Source organism: Panulirus ornatus, chromosome 30 (assembly GCF_036320965.1).
Source record: "Panulirus ornatus isolate Po-2019 chromosome 30, ASM3632096v1, whole genome shotgun sequence".
Classification (NCBI taxonomy): domain Eukaryota; kingdom Metazoa; phylum Arthropoda; class Malacostraca; order Decapoda; family Palinuridae; genus Panulirus; species Panulirus ornatus.
Genome location: NC_092253.1, coordinates 10539816 through 10560000, shown reverse-complemented (window position 1 = coordinate 10560000; position 20185 = coordinate 10539816). Strand labels below are relative to the sequence as shown.

At 42.3% G+C, this 20185-nt stretch overlaps 1 protein-coding gene across 1 annotated transcript; it reads right to left on the bottom strand.

The window, feature by feature from the left end:
- Window positions 1–5764: 5764 nt before the first annotated feature.
- LOC139758256 (probable glutamate receptor) lies at window positions 5765–19134 on the bottom strand. The gene is made up of 9 exons (XM_071679466.1): window positions 19058–19134; window positions 17928–18055; window positions 15670–15937; window positions 14981–15222; window positions 12810–12994; window positions 10500–10730; window positions 9228–9406; window positions 7082–7232; window positions 5765–6183 (listed from the first exon to the last, which is right to left on the bottom strand). Exons 1-9 carry the CDS (start codon window positions 19132–19134, stop codon window positions 5989–5991), a joined length of 1656 nt encoding a protein of 551 aa, XP_071535567.1. The 3' UTR covers window positions 5765–5988.
- Window positions 19135–20185: the final 1051 nt, after the last annotated feature.

Sequence of the window (20185 nt, the reverse complement as noted above, 5' to 3'; positions counted from 1 at the left end):
TCATAAACTTATCTTGTGGACAAGAAGGTGAATTATTTGCAAATTCTATCAACAATAAAGTTATCCAATTTGTATAGAAATTCACTAATATCAAGATTATAATTCTTGGTGTATTTAACAGTAGAATATTCAATGATATATCTCATGGTACTGGAGTTAGAGTTAATAAATGAGAGAGCATTACTCCAGTCAATAAGTTAATCACGTTAAAAACTATGATCATTATATTGATTGGAGTAATGCCATCTCATTTACTAACTCAACTCCAGTACCTAGAGAAATATCATTGAATATTCTATTGTTAAATACACACAGAATTATAATCTTAATATTAGTGAAGGTCTATACAAATTGGATAACTTTATTGTTGATAAAATTTGTAAACAATTCCCCTTCTTGTCCTCATAATAAGTTTATGATACGCTCGTTGTCTGTCTTGGACAATCACATGTTTACCAAATGGCGTCCTAGATACGTCTCTTCGTTGTATATCAACTGACTGTTATATTTCCCTCTTGTGTCTCCCCTGATTATGTGATTATTACACGAAAGTGCACTTGGGAACTTATCATGTTTCATTTTCCCCGTGAACTCATAGGAATATATATATATATATATATATATATATATATATATATATATATATATATATATATATATATATATATACCTTAAAGATTATAGCATTAAAAGCATAATATCGGAGTTAAAGGCGAACGTACAAGTTCAAAACATGAATAACATACAAGATTTACAATGTATTCCTATGAATTTTCAGCCTCAAAGAGATACTCATTATCTAGTGCAAATTTCGTGTGGGAATTATATTTTTTTTTCTCTTTGAAAATCCCTGAGGAGACGAGAGTCAAGAATTGAACTTTCTTAATGTTCGAGAACAAATTTTTCTCTTTAAGTTCAATTAAGGTTCCCAGCTCATTGTGATCACCTCCTCCTCCTTCTCCCCCTCCTGACTCACCAATCCTCATTACCTTTAATGATGATTTAGGTTTTTATCCCCTGTTAATTCACTCTCATTTGCATAATTCCCATAACTCACTTTCCCCCATCACTCTCTCTCTCTCTCTCTCTCTCTCTCTCTCTCTCTCTCTCTCTCTCTCTCTCTCTCTCTCTCTCTCTCTCTCTCTCTCTCTCTCTCTCTCTCTCTCTCTCTCTCTCTCTCTCCATACTTGATCGCCGTTTCCCGCGTTAACGAGGTAGCACCAAGGACAGACAAATAAAGTCCGCATCCGTTCATATCCATTCTCTAGCCACCATGTGCAATACACCGAAAGTGCAGCTTCCTCTCTACAACCACTCCCAACAGACTTTTCCATGGTTTACCCAGGACGTTTCACATGCCTTCGTTCAGTCCATTGACAGAGCATTGACCCCTGCATACCACGTCGTTCCAATTCACACTTTCCCATGCACGCCATTTACCCTCCTGCATGTTCCATCCGTCCACCATATATGCACCCCTGAAGAAAACCCAAGAACACTTGGAAGCCTTACTAAATAAGCAAAAACAAAGGAAACATATTAAGAAATTCTTAGCGAATATCATGGAATTTCAGGATTACATCTAGGCACAGTCAAGAAACATCCTGGAATCGTCACAAAACAACAAGGAACCTCCTAGGAAACAAAACAAGAAATATGTCCATATCATCCAGGAACCTACGGAGTATTCCATGACGAAGTTTGGCTACTGTCAATTTCGTTCCCGTCAGTTCCAGTGGCTTTCAAGCTCCAGTCCATACGTCCCTACGCCAGAGGGCGTTGGTCGCTTCCTTATAACACCCGTCCAACATCCGAAGTCTCTCCTCAGATATACTGGAAGGCACAAACTTCCATTGGAGTCATTCTGGTCACTCTGAAGTTGAGGTTTGAGGCTGCTGGAAGCGTTCCAGTCACTTTGAGGTTGAGGGCGTAAGGCACTGGAGGCGTTCCAGCCATTATGAGGCTGAAGGCGTAAGGCACTGGAAGCGTTCCAGTCATTATGAGGCTGAGGGTGCAAGGCACTGGAAGCGTTCCAGTCATTGTGAGGCTGAGGGCGTAAGGCACTGGAAGCGTTCCAGTCATTATGAGGCTGAGGGCGTAAGGCACTGGAAGCGTTCCAGTCACTTTGAGGTTGAGGGCGTAAGGCACTGGAAGCGTTCCAGTCATTATGAGGCTGAGGGCGTAAGGCACTGGAAGCGTTCCAGTCATTATGAGGCTAAGGGCGTAAGGCACTGGAAGCGTTCCAGTCATTATGAGGCTGAGGGCGTAAGGCACTGGAAGCGTTCCAGTCATTATGAGGCTGAGGGCGTAAGGCACTGGAAGCGTTCCAGTCATTATGAGGCTGAGGGTGTAAGGCACTGGAAGCGTTCCAGTCATTGTGAGGCTGAGGGCGTAAGGCACTGGAAGCGTTCCAGTCATTATGAGGCTGAGGGTGTAAGGCACTGGAAGCGTTCCAGTCATTATGAGGCTAAGGGCGTAAGGCACTGGAAGTGTTCCAGTCATTATGAGGCTGAGGGCGTAAGGCACTGGAAGTGTTCCAGTCACTTTGGTTATAAGGATGTCCACCGGAGACGTTCCAGCTAGCCTGAAGTGACGTCTTATCAGAACCGACTACAATTAGTTGCTAGTCAAAAGATAAGCGACAACAGATCAACAACCAGTCAGTTCCAGATATCGGCCAGAGGTTCAACCCGAGACATTGATAGCTGCAAAGATCTGGACGACACGCTCATAAAAGACAAACGAGTATTGATTACATTTCTACCCCATAGGATATGTCCAACATCTAAATGAATCGTCAGCGATGCTAATTGATAATGTAGATCATCCAGGGAAACTGGAAGTCTCGAGTAACGTTTAACTATCATCGTGATAGAGAGAAACGAAATTGGGACCAACCCAGTTGAGTTCAACAATAGGGTAACGACCCACCCATTTTCTATAGTTGCAAATGGCAAAGAAAAAGGGGAAGATGTGATATAACACAAGTAGAATCTTGCCAACACCCACACACACACACACACCAAGTTTCCTTGTTCGAATAAAGACTCGACAATATATTCGACCAATAATACTTTCTGTTCAGTCTGCTTATGATTATGATAATTAATTTCCTTTATTCCCTCAAGCATTCATGGCCGAGTAAATGATAGTCTCACGTACCCAGGATGCATCGTGGACCTTCTCATATACATGTTACATAATTGAGGATATTCATGAATTCCTTCGTGATAATGGCCTTAATTACCATTACTCCAATCTTACTCTTCCTTTTAATCATCTAAGATTGATATGGCAGGAAATTCGGAAAAAAAATTATATTAGACCGCGTAATGCTTCCTAAGATTGTTCCTAAGATAAAAAGACTTTTTTCTTAAGGGATATGGACTAAAAGACAGTTAAACAATAGAAAATGAAATGAGATAGGATAGCGACTCCGTTGGGAGGGTCATAAAGAATTCTGATAAGTTGTTTAACAAATTAAAAACAAGCCAATTCATGCTCTTTTTTCCATCTCTTTACCCTCCTTTATATATATATATATATATATATATATATATATATATATATATATATATATATATATATATATATATATATATATATATATATATATATATATATATATATATATCATACAAACATCCAACAGCCAGGCTCAAAGCCCAAACTTCTGCTTGACAGCCGGGAGCGCTACCGCTAGGCTATGATCGCCCCTGATAGGGAAACGACAATGCGAATACTGTGTACTCGAATACCCCTCGTCTCACGTCAGTGAGCAACGGGGTCTACACTGGTCAAATCCCATCAGGCTCACACAACCAGCAGACTGCATTTTGCAGAACCTATCTGCACAACGCGGAGATATATGAATGCAAATATAGTGCATATGAACGCGCTCTTTCATAGCCTAGCAGTATCGCTCCCGCCTGTCACGCAGGGGTCCCGGGTTCGAGCCTGGCTGTTACATGTTTGTATGTTTTATGAAAGTGCGGCACAGGGCAAGTTGGTCATGTTTTAAAGTTAGCCTGGGAGGGTTGAATGAGTTGGACCGCTTTCGACTAAGCTCTGTCAAGGAAGGACGCAGAGCTGGGACCACCTCAGATATGAGAGCAATACTCCATACACGGACGGATCAATCCTTCGTATAAACGGAGCAAATATTCAGATGAAAAGATATGTCGACATCTAAACAGGACTCCCATTTTCTTAGAGGCAGACTTAGCTATTCCCGTGGGAGGCGAGAGGAAAGCTGTGACGAGAAGTCTCTTTCAATGAGGATGTATCGTTGTCAGTGGATGATCTTGTTGAGTAACTTCTCACTCCAAAGGTCTCCATTGCTTCCCTGCTATTGTCCACAGCATTGCCTTCAAGGTGCAGAAACCCCGTAATTGGAGTCTTGGGTTATATTAAAGACTTTCAAGTCATTTTTCCACATTAATTTTAGGGATAAACGAAAAATTTTCTTTAAGAAGCATTACAGTAAAGATGAGAGAATTACAAGAGTGGATTAGTATGGCTTGTAAACACAGATGAGAGATTTTGCGCATTATAAGAACATAAGAAGTAGGGGCACTGCAAGAGGCCTATTGGCCCATATGCTAGGCAGGTCCCGAGTCTGTCCACCTTACAGCCAATCGCCTGAGCCCATAAACACATCCAACCTTCGTTTAGAGCTACTTAAAGACTTAGCTTCCACTACTGTACTTGGCAGCTTGTTCCGTGAATCTAACTACCCTATTCCCGGACCAATATTTACACATATCCGATTTAAATCTATACATTTTTTTTCTAATTCAAATCCATTATTTCTGTCCTATGCAGTGGCGCCATTGTAAGAGCTTTATTCATGTTACCTTTATGAATGTTCTTCATCCATTCAAAGACTTCAGTCATAACCCCTCTCGCCTTCCTCCTCTTAAGTGAGTGTAGATTCAGTCTTTCTTTTTAACCTAATCTCACCAAACTGTTTCGAGTTGTGCAGAACTCTTCTTCAGATAGAAGGCTTCTGTGCGAGTACCAATGTCTTTCTCACCATCCTAATCCATGATCTTGTTTTAACAAATTAGTTTCACACCTCAGAGAAGCGTGTGGAAAATAAGCGCTTATCTAAGACGGATAGAGCCAGGGAAGTCAATGTCGCTTCTTATCCTTGTGTCGTGTGTGTTAGATAATCCACAACAGACCTGCTGGGGATGATGAAGACACCAGGAGATGAATGACGCAGTCAGGATGAAGAGCAATGACGAAGAACCCTATAGTATAAGACTGCGTAGTATATATATGGAGAAAAGGAAAAGTAGGTATCTAAGAAGAGAAGAAGTGGGAAGGATACGCCATCCAGATCCACGTTAGGTATTGTCACTCTAACATTTCTAGAGAAGTCTCCAATGAGATTTGGATGACCTATAGAGTTATGGGATACTAGAACACTAGCCGATGGATTTTTTTCCATCCGCTTGGGAAGAACTGACTGAGAACTACTGCCTCGAACGAGGAAGTAGACATTGAATGATAGATCAAGTCTTTATGAACGTTAGGATTAACATCAAGAACACGTGAGAAACACTGTCTCACCTTTGTCTCCAGTTGGTTCAAGTCGAACTAGTGAGGCTCTATGGCACACAGCCATCCCTTGCTAGACATTGCCGTTGATGTAGCGTTACCCCAAGACATTCGTCGAGATGACCAAATTTACCAATGGTGATCATGTTTTGAATATGCAGGTTCGTTGTGATGTCAAAAGAAAAAGCTGTGGTTAAGAAGTATTGTATATTTCCTTAGTGTTATAAGACCGACTGTCACCATAAGACTTGGGTACATGTAACTTAGTATTAAAACAGTTCCCTCACCTTCTTCGCTGTCACGAGAATACACCAACATTTAGTGAGTCTATGAATTCTCAAGGTTTGCCTCAGTCCTAAGAGCGATTTCTCTCAGCCAATATAGACGCCAGAGCTTGACTGGGATATCGAGAATTTTGGTACGTCAGTGTTTAGCAGGGAGGCCATGGATGGAGTCATCCTTCTTCAAGTGTGAGCGTTGGTGAAGGGTGTAGCGACTGGCGAGACTCTCACCACACGAGGCGATGCAGGCAGCCACGTAGCCCAGGAACAAGAGGTAGAACACGCCCTGTAAGTGGTTCAACCCCAGGACCACCTGCCCGTCAGCAACAGATCCCGTCTGCAATAAGTTGAACCCAATGGTCATAACGTTTATAGATATATCACACACTCAACACTGATGAGAGTCAGTACATGTCATGACGTTTATAGATATATCACTCACTCAACCCACTGATGAGAGTCAGTACATGTCATGACGTTTATAGATATATCACACACTCAACACTGATGAGAGTCAACACGAAAATATGAAAGAATTTCAAGGGAATCAGGTCGTCTGTGAGTTAGGGATGTAATCAGTTTGGTCATCATCAAAATTCGCTTACGGAAGAAAGAGGTAAAGTAATGCTATGAATATTAAGTGAGTTCTACGTCCAATCTTCCCACCCATTACAATCATTAAACTCTTGTATATCATTTACATAATAGTCTTCCACAGAGGCTGCGCCTCACTCATACTTGGGAAGCATAAATTTGACTTTGATTCTTTTATATAAGTCGCCATTAACCTGCGTGAACGTGGGAGATCGAAATGGCTGCACAAGATAAATACAAATAAGTTCTAAAGTAATATTGTTCAAATATGACTGGAAATAGAATATACTTGAAGACGTATTGGCAGATGCGTTATGTCCAAATAACTAACCTGTTCATTTATATATATATATATATATATATATATATATATATATATATATATATATATATATATATATATATATGGGTCTGATGGCTTATAGTCAGATTCAAATGTATAGGTGTAAAGTATATATAATAAGAGATTGTCAGAAAAAGATAGTCACAATACTTTACCCATAACCCATGGCCATTATAGAGTAATGGCTCTCTCTCTCTCTCTCTCTCTCTCTCTCTCTCTCTCTCTCTCTCTCTCTCTCTCTCTCTCTCTCTCTCTCTCTCTCTCTCTCTCTCTCTCTCTCTCACGTGACCCGCCTTACCTCAAACCTCCCCCTCTCGTCTTGGTCTCTGTCTGCCCTCAGGTGTCTGCCCTTGATCTTAATGACATCATCCATCCAGAAGTCGACCAGGCCGACCTCGATCAACCGCTGCTTCATCCGCCTGAACTGGCTCAGGAAGGGCGCCCCCTGCCTGCACCGTGGGTCATGATCCTGCATTATGTGAGGGGTGAGGGTAACACACACACACACACACACACACACACACACACACACACACACACACACACACACACACACACACATATATATATATATATATATATATATATATGTTGGAAAGGATCACAATTTTGCGCGTGATCAAGATATTCCTATGAGTCCACGGGGAAAATGAAACACGATAAGTTCCCAAGTGCACTTTCGTGTAATAATCACATCATCAGGGGAGACACAAGAGAGAAATATAACAGTCAGTTGATATACATCGAAGAGACGAAGCTAGGACGCCATTTGGTAAACTGACCTTTATCAATTGACTTTTATTTCTCTCTTGTGTCTCCCCTGATGATGTGATTATTACACGAAAGTGCACTTGGGAAATTATCGTGTTTCATTATCCCCGTGGACTCATAGGAATATCTTGATCACGCGCAAAATTGTGATGATTGTGGAGTTGACTGCCTTGTGGACGTACACAAGTGATAAGGCAAGATAGCTTGATTCTCTCAACAACAAGTCATGAAGAACACATAAGATTCACGCTGGACATTCCTGCTTATGTCATAAACGTCACAATGACCACATCCACCATAAAGGATGAACAAGACCATGACAACAGTTGAGCTGAGCTACAAGACTTACAGTGAATAGAATGATGACGTCTGAGGAAGACAGTAGGATCGAGGAAGGCAGTAGGATCGAGGAAGACTGTAGGATCGAGGAAGACAGTAGGATCGAGGTAGAAGCTAATGGATCGGTAATGTGGTTACTGTAGTGGTCTGTGTACCATCTGACTTCAAGGTGTGTGTGACTGATTGGTCCTGTCACCTGCCTCACTTCAGTGTTTAGTTTTGCACAGACAAATGTATAAAAAGTTTTCCCCTCTTCGATAGCGTTTAGATCAGGTGGAGAGTGATGTATGAGAGGCAGTAGCACACTTGAACAGTTTGGTCTTGTCATGTGATGAGAATAATGGAAGGAAAGATTATCATCTGGTATCTTGCCTCCTCTAGTCGATCACACACTTCAGGTGTTCCTACTCAAACTCCTTCTTGTGGGAGTGTGGCCACGACAATATAGAAGTCTCATTACTAAGTCAACTCTAGTGTGCTGCTTCGTAGCCCTCAGTGTCTCGTTCTTAACAGGCCACACTGGCAGAAGGGTAACTCAAGCACAGTGTTTGCTGAGGCTCCTGCTTCATGTTCCTACTGACTACTTCTACACAATGTGTCTACCTAATGTTTCAGCTTACAACTTGTACCCAGTGTTTCTCCCGAATGATCCCTGTTGACAAAAAGTATCATGAAACCTAGCATTTCTGATGGTATATCATAAATAATGTATTGAAACAGTTGATTTTTTAATCTTACTGAAACATATAATTTCTAATGATATATTATAAAGAATTCATTGGAACAGCTAATTTCATCTTTCTTTTTGTGCTACTATATTTACCTGAGAATATCTAACCCACAATCTGTGATGTCAGTACCATCAAGTGATCTCACACAGAGATAAGATGATGGACAAAGATTCCGGTCAATATCGTTGACCATCGGGTACGTACGTCTTCTGTAGGTCTTAATGCATGACTAACGCTATTACATAACTCAGATCTTACGAGATGTTGGCATTCAGTCAAGCTAAACTCTGGAATGATGAAACTCTGTTCATCAATTTATTTTTCCTCTTGACTTTTGATCATTTGATTTTTTTTTTCCCTTTTCTTGAGTTTATCTCATTATCAAAATATTTCATGGTCATTGCCTTCGCTGCCACGATGATGTACAGTCTTTTTTTGCGTCTCAGTGTATCTTAAAGCGTAAATGATGAACAACACCCTCTGAGTTTTTGTGACACAGCCAACGCCTATGTAATGTCAAATGTCGTGTCATATCTTTTATCTAAACCTGCGAAGATTATTTCTATGAGAGAGAAAAAAATTAGAACGACAACAGAGACTGACCGTACGCCCCATGAGTTACCCCCTAACACGGGGTACTCTGTGGTGCTCAGGTGGAGGGGCGTATTGCCATACTTATCAAAGTAAAGCGAGACGATTCTGTACTTAATCTGAGACTTGTAGGCGATGTAGGAGAAGCCTCCCTCCAGCACTCGCTCCACTCCTTCGTCCACCTCGTAAACCTGGAAATGCAATTTGGATCATGGAGCAGAACGAGCAAACTTAATGCCCTGGTAGAATATTTTTCTTACATAGATGAAATACTTTGCACACACTCATACTTCAGCTGTCTTATATATATATATATATATATATATATATATATATATATATATATATATATATATATATATATATATATACTACGATGCACCGACATCCAAGTCAGCTGTATCTCCTTGGCTCAGCCCAAATGCCGACACGTCGCCCCCTGTACACCACACAGATCCAGTTCTTTTTATCTTATGCATGCCTTTCACCCTCTCTAATGTTCAGGACTCAGTATCCTTCACTTCATCTCTTCATCTTTCGTAATCTCTACCACCTTCTTCCTCCCTCTACTTCTTACACGTAGATTCTCCTGTCAGTCAGTCCTTCTTCCCGCATCCTTTCCACATATCTGAGCCACTTCATCAGACCCTAGTCAGCTCTCTCTCTCTCTCTCTCTCTCTCTCTCTCTCTCTCTCTCTCTCTCTCTCTCTCTCTCTCTCTCTCTCTCTCTCTCTCTCTCTCTCTCTCTACCAGACTGCACTCACCACCACCACCACACCCTCCCTCTCCTTCATGCCTCACACAAGTCACTTTACTTCAGTCCCAAGTCGTTGGCAAGCGAGCTTACTCGAAAACATTCACCCAACGAAGAGTAATTACGAATTCTTGTCAAACACAAGAATATATCATGCACACAAAATTACAGGAAACAGGTAAGAGCTGGTGATGACCCATATAAAACCCATCTGCTGTAAGAAGAGGATACTCTAATCATTTTTGGATCAAATTTGATGTATTTAGTGGCTGCGTGTGACATAACTCACAGTATGGATGTAAGGATACCTTCCTATGAGAAATCATCGCTCTTTCCTTAAGTTCTTTGACAGAGTACAGAATAACGTAGATGCTGGAAGAGAATATTATACTCGCATCGAACAGGACTGAGAAAAGTCAACACCTTCTGCCGTCATATCTCTAGGCTGGATAAAGTATCTGTTGCAGCTAAATGGAAGCGTTAATCTACGGGATCAGCTAACATAAGGAAGTATAACGTTGCTCACTCACCGGAATGTCTTTCTCTATCTCCCGGAGGACTGGATCAGAGCTCTCGCTGAAGTAAAGGAGAGTTGTTCCACCGAAGTTCCACCTGCCCCAAGACCAACCCTCTCGGTTCAGAAGATCTTGGAAGGTGTTGATGGGTAAAGATTTGCTCTGGACTGAGAGGTGCGCAACGAGGGAGGAGCGGTAACCCGTGCCGATGATCACACAAGACAACAGCCACGACCCCACGAGCACCTGCGTGTTGAAGACATTCATTGAGAACTTGGAAAGCCTGACGTTCTCTTGAGTACATCATAGCCTTCATCTTGCAGATATAGACCCTTGAAACAGGCAAGTATAAAGTATATGGACTAACTGGAAAATGCCTACTACAGTACATTGATGGTGTACGTGTGCATCATCAGGGTATGCACTACGAAGGGGAAATCTTCAACTTCAAACCCCAAAGCTGTGGCATGCCTAGGCCACAAAGGTGGGACCCCTTGTAGTTCCACTTCCATATTATATACGATGCTCTTGTGGATGCAACTGCTCGATGTAGGTACGCCACGACTCTAGCAGTGTTCTCCGCGTTGTACATAGATCTCTTGACACAAGAGATCATTCAAGAACAGCCATGCGCATCACACACTTCTGCCGAAGACCGACCTTCATATCCACCTACTCGCACATACACAATGGAAACTCCTCATTGCTTCTGATAGCTTTCCTCTCACACTCTATATCCTCCACAAAGCATCTCAATTCCCCCCACCACATACTTACCCCAGATCCATAAATGCTACATACAAAGTAATTCTCACACACGTTCTTCAGAGTGAACACCTGTTCCACACATCCTCCACCATTTCTAAAACCATATTGTCCCTCGCCAGTCTGATGCTCTGTGCATGCCACCACCCCTTCAATTACCACTCTCCATACATTTTACCAGATGCACTTAAAGACGTAATATCTCTGTAATATAAACACTCACCTCTGTCTCCGTTGTCTTTATACAGTGGCACTATAATGCATTCCACCAAGCCTCAGGCACCTCACCATGATCTACACAAACAATGAAAATCCTTACTTACTAATTAACAACAGTCACTCCCTTTCTTAGGTAATTCAACTGCAGTGCCATCCATTCCAGCCGCCTTGCCGCATTATATCATACGTAAGTCTTTCACCACCCCTTCTCTCTTCCTCTCACTTCGCATACTACCCCCACCAAAGCACCCTACATCTCCCAGCCACATTCAACTGTCGTTTTAAGTACTTACTCCATCTCCTCTTCGTGTCGTCTCTGTACTTTACCTCGTCTGGTTGTTACCATCAATTGTCCTCTCCACCGATGTTTAACAATGTTTCCAATTGTTTTTTCTCCTCACGCTATCTAACCTCCTTCCAAAACATTTTTTTATCCTCTTGGAAGTTTGCTGATACTTGCTCACCCCAACTCTCATTTCCCTCTCCCCCCTTCCCCCCTTTGCGTCCCCTGTCCCCTTCCTCTTGACTTCTTGCTACTCTCTCTTGTACATCTCCCAGTCACTTGCATTCCTTCCCTGTTATTTCTGTATTATTTTTTGGCATTTCTTGCCAATAAAATAGTGCATAATTCCTTCACTTATTATGCTCACGCCAGCACGACTATTTCTGAAAAGTGAGGGTTCATTACCGGATATATATGAAATCTTTTTATACGAACCCAAATCAGAAAAATAGAAAAGAAAATACTTAGAATTTAAGTAAAGTAATTGAAGAGGTAGTTTATCTAAACTCAAATACAGTGAAAGACAAAAGTCTGTTCCTGGTTTTGTCCAGTGATTATTTACATCTAGTGAAATATAATGAAACCTTTGCTTCAACTAAATCTTGGTAGGTGGTAAATCTGGCCATATTTTGGCAGTTGGCAAGCCTGACTACAGTGAAGCATCATGTACGTTGTTGGTTCAGATCAAAGTTCGAGTAATACCAGACAAAATTACTTTTTTTTTTATATTAGAGGATCTGGTCATGGACAAAAGTCGAAATCTAAGCCGGACCTTAAATCAAATATGAAGAGATTAATGAAAGAAAAGAAGAGACAAGGAAAAGTATTTACGGATTTTGAGGGAATTGGAAAACTTGTGCACAGGAGGCATGTCTGTGGATAAGGGGCGTGTCTCTAGACAGGAGGCGTGTCTCTAGACGGGAGGCGTATCTCTAGACAGGGGGCGTGTCTCTAGACTGGAGGCGTGTCTCTAGACAGGGGGGTGTCTGTAAAAGGTGTACCCTGTTATAGAATGAACCACCAGTGGCGTTATGGATGAAGCCTGACGTTGCCCTTACCTGGCCACTGACGTGGGGAGGTATGTAGGCCGCGGGCTCCTCCAGCAACAAGCCCCAGCTGTAGAAAACGGACGAGGCAAAGGTGATCGTACGGTGACCTGAGACGCGGGACCAGCCACTCTCCAAGATCCAGAGGATGACCCCAGACACCGACGTGTATATGATGATCGTTATCCACACTTCTCCTGGAGAGAAAGATTGTGGAAGATTGAGAGATCCACACTTCTCCTGGAGAGAAAGATTGAGTAAGATTGAGAGATCCACACTTCTCCTGGAGAGAAAGATTGTGGAAGATTGAGAGATCCACACTTCTCTAGGAGAGAAAGATTGAGGAAGATTAAGAGATCTAATAATACCTTTCAAATATCAGGTGAGACTCGTGTATCATGTCACTCTATCAATCGTGGGTTATGGCAGGAGGTACTGGTATAAAGATACATTGTCTAGGGAGACTGGTTGAAGAAACAGCTTAAAGATGCAGGTAAGTATTCTTGATTCTCTGTAAGTTGAAGGACATCTGGTTCTTCCCGACACCACTAGGTTCATTGCAATCGAAAGTCGTGAGTGAGATGTTAATAGATTCCACTTATTCGTATGGCTTCCCTGGCTTTAAGAAATATTTTTGAATGGATGAAATTCGACATAAAAACCCAATGGAGGATAAGAAATATCTTTGAATGGATGAAATTCGACATAAAAACCCAATGGAGGATAAGAAATATCTTTGAATGGATGAAATTCGACATAAAAACCCAATGGAGGATAAGAAATATTTTTGAATGGATGAAATTCGACATAAAAACCCAATGGAGGATAAGAAATATCTTTGAATGGATGAAATTCGACATAAAAACCCAATGGAGGATAAGAAATATCTTTGAATGGATGAAATTCGACATAAAAACCCAATGGAGGATAAGAAATATCTTTGAATGGATGAAACTCGACATAAAAACCCAATGGAGGAGAAGAAGAGTGGATAAATCATTGTGTGAGTGACATTTACGAAAAGAGTAAGCATGATATATGCTCTCCACCCTAACACTAGCGACCAGGCAGGAATGCTCTCCTAAGGGAAAAAACTGTATATCAGTGAGAGAGTAAGGGAAAAACTGTATATCAATGAGAGAGAGAGAAATTACGTTTCAGTAGTAAACGTTCTTGATGGGCGAGGTACTGTTGCTCACATCAGGGGTCCTGAAGACGATGATTGTGAGCCTTCATCTGTTAGGTGATCTGTTAGGCTGTGTCTTCCATATTGTTGTGTTTGGAGAGAGAGAGAGAGAGAGAGAGAGAGAGAGAGAGAGAGAGAGAGAGAGAGAGAGAGAGAGAGAGAGAGAGAGAGAGAGAGAGAGAGAGAGAGATTCCTATAACACGAAGGAAACAAGTGAATGTAAGAAGGGGCTGGAAGAGATTTCTCAGGAATTAATTGATGAAGAAGGTTGATGGGGAAAAGGAAGATGACTTTGTGTATTGGGTAAGGGATTGAAGTAGGAACACTGCCTTGAAGATGGAGTTTGATGTGTGAGGTGACTGAGAAGATACAAGGAGAGATATTCTATGAATATATTAAAACGGATGGGATATTTCCACTAGAAGTGCTTGGAAATGGACCAGGATAATAAGACACTGAGGGGCCCCACCTTGGGTCACCATGGCAAAAAAAAAAAAGAGTTATACATCAACTTCTGTTGGAGGATTTGATTTTCTTACAGAGGTAATTCACTTACCATAGACGCTATTGATGTCTATGTCTCCTATTGTGATCTACCAAGAGTGTATCATACAGCATGATCTACCACGAAGGCATTCACTGCGGATGATACACGAATACACTTAACTGTATCAATACAATATTTGACATCAAGAAGAAAATTCATGAGGGCAACATGGATCTTCTCAGGCTCTGAATACTGTATGTGGTCTGACTACAGTTAGGTAATGCAATTTCGATACTCTATTCCTTGGTAGAAGGACGGGATCTTAGTGCAAATACTTAACATCAATGATCTTCAAGATTAGTCGTAACCTCTTGAAGACGTAACATAGAAACGTATCTTCCGTGCTCCAACGTAAACATCTCCTACCCCGTACTACATACAGCTCTGAACTCCAGTCGTAAAACTATGCTAAGACTGACCATGAGAGAGGCTTGAGGTGTTTCACATCACCTGCAAATGGCCTCATGAGAGCCAAGTGCCTCGGCAAAGGTCGAGGTTTTAATGATATGATGAGCAGAGGGTCATAACTGTAGATCCTGGAGTGGGATATGACCCTCATCCTTGGTGCTGATGGGGTCAGGTTGAGGGAGAAGTCTGCCTTGTGGTGCTGGAGTGTTCCCACAATGCCCGACCAGTTGCCACCGCCCAGTGGCACACCCCAGGTCCCATCCCACGGCTCACGCATCTCGTACCTAAAGAATGACAAGTCATCGATTGAGCAGCTTATCATATCGTATCTCTGTCTTTCTTCCTTTTCATCGTGTGAAATCTAGAATAAGGAACACAACGATAGTGGTGTGAGGTCGTGTCTGCTTTAGTATAAGGTCGTCAAGATTCTACACATTTTCTCTGCATGATGAAGGTTTCTGGGGAAGGTAGATTTGTTCAGTGTCCTACACTGAATATTGCTTGGTTTATTCTCGGTGCCAAGTATGTGATGTCTGGCATTAAAGCTACCTATTATGACCCAAAACTTCGGATATTTTAGTTAAAATTTCTCACATTATACGCTTCTCTTCATTCGAATTGAGAGTGATTCTTTACGCCACAGAAGATAAATGGAGATTAGATTCACATTAGAGAGAACATAGTACACGTTATAACCGGAATGAGACTAAAACGAGATAGTAAAGAATTACGTGAAGTTGAAGTGAGCAGCGAAGGTGTTGAGGATGCGCGTGTCGAGGGAGTCCAAGGGAGCCAATACACCGTCCGTGTCCTCATTATTGACCTGGTAGTCAGTGAAGGGGAAGTAACTGAGGGTCACCACCTGCAGCGTGTGGCCCATGAAGTCCTGAAGTCTCTCTGTGAGATATGAAGAGATGTTTGTGAGCAGAATCTCTCCGTGTGGTCTCTGTGTGAGATATGAAGAGATGCTTGTGAGCAGAATCTCTACGTGTGGTCTCTCTGTGGGATAAAGAGATGTTTGTGAGCAGAATCTCTCCGTGTGGTCTCTCTGTGAGATATAAAGAGATGTTTGTGAGCAGAATCTCTCCGTGTGGTCTCTCTGTGTGAGATATGAAGAGATGTTTGTGAGCAGAATCTCTCCGTGTGGTCTCTGTGAGATATAAAGAGATGTTTGTGAGCAGAATCTCTCCGTGTGGTCTCTCTCTGTGAGATATGAAGAGATGTTTGTGAGCAGAATCTCTCCGTGTGGTCTCTCTGTGAGATATGAAGAGATGTTTGTGAGCAGAATTTCTCCGTGTGGTCTCTCTCTTTGAGATATGAAGAGATGTTTGTGAGCAGAATCTTCTGTGTCAACTGTAATTATCTCCTTATGATTATTTCATACAAGATTTGGGTTGTGATGGGTTCGATACGTTCCACTCATTACATAAACACCTTTGCTTTTCGACGGACGTGCTATAATCTCTGAAAACTTTACTCTGTAATGAAGTGGTGAGAAAAAAAGTGTTTTGGAAATGCCCTCCAAAGAACATGTGAACTCTATGATAAGTGTCCTGGAACACTGAAAGGAATCGAAACTCATAGATCTCTCTGGTGTACCAGTTAACGTTGCTGACCATGAAGCATCCACGGGCCTCCGGAGGGTCGAACTCGCAAGATTTCAAATCTTGACCTCTGCAGTCAGTCCACCGTTAGCCCAGCTGTTCATCCTCCACTGCGGGATGGTCAATTCTTACTAGGTCACTGGTTCACCACGTCACCAGACGGAGGGTCGGAGTATACAAGCCAGGGTCGTGATGTTTATATTGACGAGAGCGAAGGCCCGACACTGGCTTCTCGCGAGTCTCCCTCCCACTTAGTTACTGGTACATTGGGTAAAGTTGTCTGGCACATGTCTCTGTCTCTCACAACTGAATTCATTGATAGTACACACACGTATCTAGCTGGGAGGTGAGGGGGCGTGGTGGAAATGGTCGACCATTGATAGTACACACACGTATCTAGCTGGGAGGTGAGGGGGCGTGGTGGGGATGGTCGACCATTGATAGTACACACATGTATCCAGCTGGGAGGTGATGGGGCGTGGTGGGGATGCTCGACCATTGATAGTACACACACGTATCTAGCTGGGAGGTGAGAGGGCGTAATGGAGATGGTCGACCATTGATAGTACACACACGTATCTAGCTGGGAGGTGATGGGGCGTGATGGAGATGGTCGACCATTGATAGTACACACACGTATCTAGCTGGGAGGTGATGGGGCGTGATGAAGATGGTCGACCATTGATAGTACACACACGTATCTAGCTGGGAGGTGAGGGGGCTTGATGAAGATGGTCGACCATTGATAGTACACACACGTATCTAGCTGGGAGGTGAGGGGGCGTGGTGGGGATGGTCGACCATTCAGGTCGATAACTGGCCTCTGGCGGCCCAAGAACACTAGGCAACACCCATCTGACCCCATCCAGGGTTGGACGACGTGTGTGTGTGTATGTGTAAGTGTGTGTGTGTGTGTGTGTGTAAGTGTGTGTGTGTGTGTGTGTGTGTGTGTGTGTGTGTGTGTGTGTGTGTGTGTGTGGACTAGAGCTCTCTGTCATGAAAGGTTATAGAGTGTTGGATATGCACCTACGACCCTCAGATAACGAAAGACGTATGGTCGACGTCAAGGGTTGTCCTACGGTGTAGTGTGTCGAATGAAAGACGTACGTGAGGCATTCACTCACTCACCCTCCCACAAGATCTGCCTTCATAAACAGCAAAGCATTACTCTCCCTGGAGTATTAATGAGTAAAGAGAAGGCATGATGAATCTAGCATTTACAGACCAACGTGTGAGGCAGGAAGACGATCACGAAGGAGATGTGTACGCGCTCAACATGTGCTGTTATGATGACAGTAAGACTCAGGTATAAGCGGAGGGCTTATAGATTATACGCTGATGACAACACTCGCTGGAGAATATCAACGCTCCCGTTGACGACGTACCAGAGAAGAGGTTGTCGTCCCAGTGGGCGTGAGACGAGAGATTCAACTGACGGAGGGACTGGACGCCCATCTCTCGTCCTTGCAGTAAAGACACCGTCGGTAAGGCACCACCCGCGCCCTTCCCGCTCCTGAAGGAAAGACAACTGATAACACATGAAGTTCAAGGCAGGAGCGTTGTTTGCCTGTGTTCGCTCACAGTGCCTTGCATATTCAATGACATTTATTATCATAAGAAATACACATTGATTATATTATCTTCTTATGGAATATCTCATGTCAGTGTTCATCTTATGGAATATCTCATGTCAGTGTTCATCTTATGGAATATCTCATGTCAGTGTTCATCTTATGGAATATCTCATGTCAGTGTTCATCTTATGGAATATCTCATGTCAGTGTTCATCTTATGGAATATCTCATGTCAGTGTTCATCTTATGGAATATCTCATGTCAGTGTTCAGATATCTTTTTATCTTTTCATAGCACTGGAAATCATCTACTGAATATTTACATCTGTTGAGGAAAATGACTTTCACGCTAATGTCTCTAGCTTCCTCATAGTGTCTCTAGCTTCCTCATAGTGTCTCTAGCTTCCTCATAGTGCCTCTAGCTTCCTCAAGACGAAGCTTTAAGCTTTCGAGGATGTAACTCATCTTTACATTCGATCTTTCTCCTTAAATGAATTCTCTAACAACCGGTTTCTGTTTAAACAGTGTCGTCTCACTGTTAACAGGTAACCATGCTTTACCTTAAGGAATTATTTGATAAAACGGTATACCTACCAGAAAAAAATTATTATTGATCATTTTTTTTTCTCGACAAATTATTTCAGTTTTTAGTGACTGTATCAAAGTTATTTTCTTTATTTTTCCCCAGTCTGTCCCTAAGACCTTAGCGCTATTTGCTCATCTCTCATCTACACATTGCAACGTTCCGTATGCTAAGGTAATTGCAATGCCAGCTCTGGTGAGCTCTTTGGAAGACCTGTATAAGAACAAGCAAGACGCGACCTCACTCTAGGGCACGAAGTTTTCCCGACCACAACTTCCTCCTGAAGTTTTTTTTTCAAAAGCCAGGTGATTGTCGTGTCCACAGGAAGATATGTCAAGATATTTTTTGGACCTATTTACACATCCAGAGACATAGCGGAGGAAACATTGTGTGAGCTGCATAAACCATAATTCATGTCTGAGGCACCAGTTACCATGCCTGTATTTCAGAGCAACCTCGGATGTTCTGTATTCTGATGTTACTGTAATCTTAATCTTTTAATCCCTTTATGTGATGATGATGACCAGTTCATACACTGTATTCTTCTACTTCCTGAGATAATAGATAATTTCTTGTTACAAATCATACTGGTGATATCTTATTACACCATGCATTACTATTTTCATTATTCCTTTTTGTGATTCTAATCAAATCATCCTCGCCTGAACCTTCTGGTAAGTGTTGGTCACTAAAAGTTACAGAGTGTTTATATCGAGCCATGAAGACGCGTTCTAACCAAATGATTAAGATGTGTTAACAATGAGCGTATGTCTTCGAGGAGCAAGATGTCTAAGATATATATTGCTACTGTGGACACGTAACTCTTCATATGTCTTAGCGGTACGTATGAACCTTATGTTTGATTCTTGAATATCACGTTCATAGCATCCTTCTTACATGAGCCACCCACTGGCTGTCAGTCCCTGGTAACCGAGAGATGAAATTTGCGAAGCGCGTATGACATGAACAGCAGATCACACTTCATTGCTCTGCTTTCAAGAACGTGTCACTCTTGACAAATACTGCTTCACCTGCTCCTCATGCAGGTACAGGGTGGGGTCTATGCTTTCTTCCGCACAATGTCCTTAACTTCAAAAAGAGAGAAAGAAAGAAATCGTAATTTTTACTGTACCAAGTTCATACACATTTCATTACTTGCGCCACCATTGTTGAAATGACAATTTGCTGGTTATTCTCTCTGCATTACGTGTATGCCATCTGACTTTTACCACACTATTGTGCGCGTTTCTGACATCTTCCATCACCCCAAACACCCTCGAAAGCACCTAATGGTCTGTTACCTTTTGAATTCCTTTGCATTCCCTCATATTCCCTCATACAGTAACCTGTACAAATGCACTACCGTTGTGCAAGCTCTTTCTGATCAGCCGCGAGTTGACTGTTGTCAGTCCTGGGTGCGTAGCGCTGTCCAGGGTGAGGTAGAGAACATGTATGGTGTTACGAAGGCTGGAGTGGTGCAGGATGGA

Bases quoted from the DNA above. Each gene is read 5' to 3' on its own strand.
- LOC139758256 (XM_071679466.1), bottom strand. From the start codon at position 19,134: ATGGTAACTGGTGCCTCAGACATGAATTATGGTTTATGCAGCTCACAC. The intron at 15,223-15,669 runs GTAATTCTTTAC...GTCATTCTTTAG, and splicing joins GCTGCTCACTTCAACTTCAC to GTACGAGATGCGTGAGCCGT. The intron at 9,407-10,499 runs GTGAGTGAGCAA...TTGCATTTCCAG, and splicing joins AGATAGAGAAAGACATTCCG to GTTTACGAGGTGGACGAAGG.